This window comes from Carlito syrichta, unplaced genomic scaffold (genome assembly GCF_000164805.1).
Source record: "Carlito syrichta isolate Samal-C Ts95f unplaced genomic scaffold, Tarsius_syrichta-2.0.1 Scaffold309115, whole genome shotgun sequence".
Lineage (NCBI taxonomy): Eukaryota > Metazoa > Chordata > Mammalia > Primates > Tarsiidae > Carlito > Carlito syrichta.
Window position 1 is genome coordinate 535,414 of NW_007253211.1, and position 3,324 is coordinate 538,737.

Consider the following 3,324-nt stretch of genomic DNA (forward strand, 5'->3'; position numbering starts at 1 on the left):
ATTGGCCACACCCGCTGCTGCCCGGACAGTGGAGTGGGGCATGCCAGAATGAGATGGGGCCTGGGCCCCTTTTAAGGCCAGGGGAGCCCTCCCGGGCCCCTCGATGGGAAGCCAGAGGGAATAGGGGAGGAGCAGAGAGGGAACCCCCAAACCGAAAGCCCAGAAAGCAATGTCCCCACCTGGAGCGGGGACGCAGCAGGTGGAGGGAGCGGCCACGTGGGACGTTAGCCTTGTCCAGGAGAGCAGGTGTGTATGCATGAGTGTGGGGGGGGTGGCTGGGAACTGAGGCCAGAGGAAAACTGCTCCCCACTGGGCCCACAGGGGCCCTACAGCGGCTGGGATGCTGTGTAGTGTGTGGTGAGGGCGCAGGTGGGGGGGAGGGCTGGCGCCGAGGGGTGGTAACGGTGGGCCTGGGGGAAGGACAGGTCGGTGGGAGCGGAGCGAAGCTGTCCAGTCCCAGAAGGATGCTGCCCCCCCCGTGGGGGAGCAGGCGGCACGCACGGTCACTGCTCCTCCTCCGAGGACTCCTGCGAGATGCCCTCCTCCTCCTCCTTCTCCTGTTGGTGGGCAGAGTGGTGGGGGTGAGCGATCAGCCTGGCCCCCTCCTCCACCGGAGGCTGCCCCCCCACGCTCCCTGGCTCTTCAGAAGGGATGAGTCAGGGCTGAGTGTGTGGGTGACTCAGCAACCTCCACGCCGGGTTTCATTCATAAAAAGGAACAGTTTAAAAGGAGGAAAAAAACCCACACATGCTGCTCTCCCGGAGCCAGGAGCAGGCCCTTGGCCGCATGGCCCCCAGCCCACGGTGGGGGCAGGAAGGCAGGGCTCCGTGCAGCGCGAGCTTGAGGAAGTGACTGGCTGTGGGGAAGGACAGGCCAGGAGGGCCGGGGAGGCCGGGGGAGGGAAGGACTGGCTGGAGGGTGCAGGAGCCCCCCGTGGGTGCAGGTGCTGGGCTGTGGAGCCCAGGTCCCGGAGTGGCCGAGGGCTGACCCCAGGCCAGGGCGGGGAGGAAGGGGAAGTGTGTGCCGCCGGGCTCACTCACTGGGCGGGAATGTTGGGACACCACACGGGGCTACAGCCCCCGTGCCAGGCACAAACGCCAAAACAACTTGTTTCCTGTTACTCACTCCTGGGGCCTGGCCAGCAGCACCCCTCAGCCCCCCCACCCCATGGTGGCTCAGCTGGAGGAATGAAGGCCTCAGAGGGCTGAGGGGGCATGCTGCGGCTAGGGGAGGGTCAGGAGCTAGAAGGCTGGGATGGCCCTAGCTGCAATGTCCCACGGAGCAGCTTCCTGACAGCCCACCAGCCCGCCACCAGCTACTTGGGGGCCCAGAAGCAGACAGCACACAACTCTAACCCGGCACTCTCAGCCCGGGGCTGAGCTCCTTCACGACTTCTTCCTGTCCCCAAGAGGATCACAGTGAGGACAAGCCTCAGCCCTTCTCGCCTCATCCCTGTACCTGGGGGAACAGACCAGATGACTTCCAACACCACCTCTGGAAGTTTCCAGACTGTTCTAGGAGAAGGATAAGGCAGGGACCCCGTTCCACTGGGGCAGGAAGAGGGGTCTAGCCTGGCTTGTTCCTGGGACCGCTCATTTCTTCTGGGCAAACCCCTTCCCCTCTGGGGACTTCTGCAAAGTGATGTCCCAGCACTCCTGGCCCTGCGGGTGAGGGAGCCAGCTGCCTTTCCCTGGTGGGTGCTCGGGATCACGGACTGGGTTCTCAACACCCTCCCCGAAAGCGCCCAAGATTGGCCATCAGCGTCTCTGCTTCACCTACCAGTTTTTTGGGTCTGCCCCTTGGTTTTCTTCCTGGAGCTGTGGTGGTTTTCTAGAGGGTTAAAGAGGAGATCCGCAAATCACAAAGGCTCAACAGTGTGCCCTGATGGTGAGGGAGGGGCAGCCCTACCTGAGCCTCTCTCGGGGCAGCCCAGGACGGGCGCCCAGCAGGCCCACCCAAGGCCAGCTGGCGATGACTGGCCAGCCACACTTGCCCCCCTCAACATACACACACGCCCCCTACTCCCTCCTCCACCCATGACTCAGAGGATATGAGTCGTGTCTTAGAAAAAGTAAAATAAAAACAAAACAACTTTTCTGAAAGGCTGATGCCACCGTGCATCTGGCCTTCCCCGCTCGTCCCTACCCTTCAGGCTCCAGGGGACCCCGAGGGGAGAAGGTGATATTCCCAGCCCGGGGGCTGGCACAGAGGCTACCCGCCTGGCCGTTTTCCAGACCAGGAGAGCTGCAGTACTTCTGACTCGCCGTCCCCATTGTCCTGGTCAGGACCAAGCCCACCGAAGTGACGCCTCAGCCATCACCACACTTGCCCCAATTAGCAAAGGCCCACCGCCACCTCTGTGGCAGGGAAAGGACAACCCAGCCCCTTCCCATAGCTGTGGCCATGCAGCAAAGAGGGGCCTCTGCTGTCCCTCTGCCCCCCCCCCAGGCTCACCCGGATCTTGGCAGCACCCTTGTTCTTGCTTCCCTTTGGTCGGCCCCGAGGTCTCTTAGGTGTTGGCACTTCGCTGGGCTCCTTCTGTAAAGACAGGTGGGACAGTCACATCCGTCTCCGCCCCCTGAGAAGACAGAACCCTCCGCCCCAGCCAGCAGGGTTAAGTCGGCAAGAATCACCCCAACCTAGGAATCCCTTCAGGATTTAAGGCCTCAGCTTGACCACCGCTGCCAAGTGCCTCCCCGCCCCTCCCCTTGCTTCCCGGGGAAAACACAATGACGACAGGTCAGAAGACCCTTGGGGAAAGTGTCATGGGGACAAAAGACACTGTTAGGTGACTCTACCCAAGTCCCCGTTCTGCCACAGAACATGATCAGGACGCTTAATGCTGGAGCTCCGGTTTCCACAATTCTAAATGGCGGCAAGACTGACCTTGTAAGATGCTATGAGTCAAGACGCATGTAGGGTAAGTAACCAGCTCTGGGCCACAATCACTGCCCACCCCTCAGATGACTGATGCTGGAGATTGTTGGGGCTGCCGAAGAGGGGAAAGGACCCCTCCTTGCCTGCACTGCAAACCCAGACCCTCTCCAGGCTGTCTCCAGGAAGAGGAATTACGCCTGGACCCTACCATCATCGCAGCTGAAATTTTAATCAGCCCAAGACAGAATAAAAAGCTGCTGCATAGCCGGGCTCTGTGGCTCAGCCTGTAATCCTGAGCCTTTGGGAGGCTGAGATGAGTGGATTGCCTGAGCCCGTGGGTTCGAGACCTGCCTGGGCAGCGAGACCTCATCTCTACAATAAAAAAAATTAAAAAAAATCAGCCGGGTGTGGTAGCGCATGCCTGTAATTCCAGCTACTTGGAAGGCT

The 3,324-nt window shown here is 61.0% G+C and overlaps 1 protein-coding gene across 12 annotated transcripts in view; it reads right to left on the reverse strand.

Moving 5' to 3' along the window:
* Positions 1-3,324, reverse strand: part of HMGA1 (high mobility group AT-hook 1) — a 9,367-nt gene that overhangs the window by 602 nt on the left and 5,441 nt on the right. For 4 of the 12 annotated variants that reach the window (XM_021716993.1, XM_021716992.1, XM_021716991.1 and 1 more), the window contains 3 exons: positions 2,455-2,538; positions 1,780-1,830; positions 1-557 (listed from right to left, as the gene is read on the reverse strand). In XM_021716993.1, coding sequence (XP_021572668.1) covers positions 504-557; positions 1,780-1,830; positions 2,455-2,538 — 189 coding nt within the window. In that variant the 3' untranslated portion in view covers positions 1-503. Of the gene's footprint in view, positions 558-1,685; positions 1,831-2,454; positions 2,539-3,324 lie in introns of those variants that run through there. The other 8 variants (XM_021716995.1, XM_021716997.1, XM_021716998.1 and 5 more) reach the window with 5 other exon arrangements.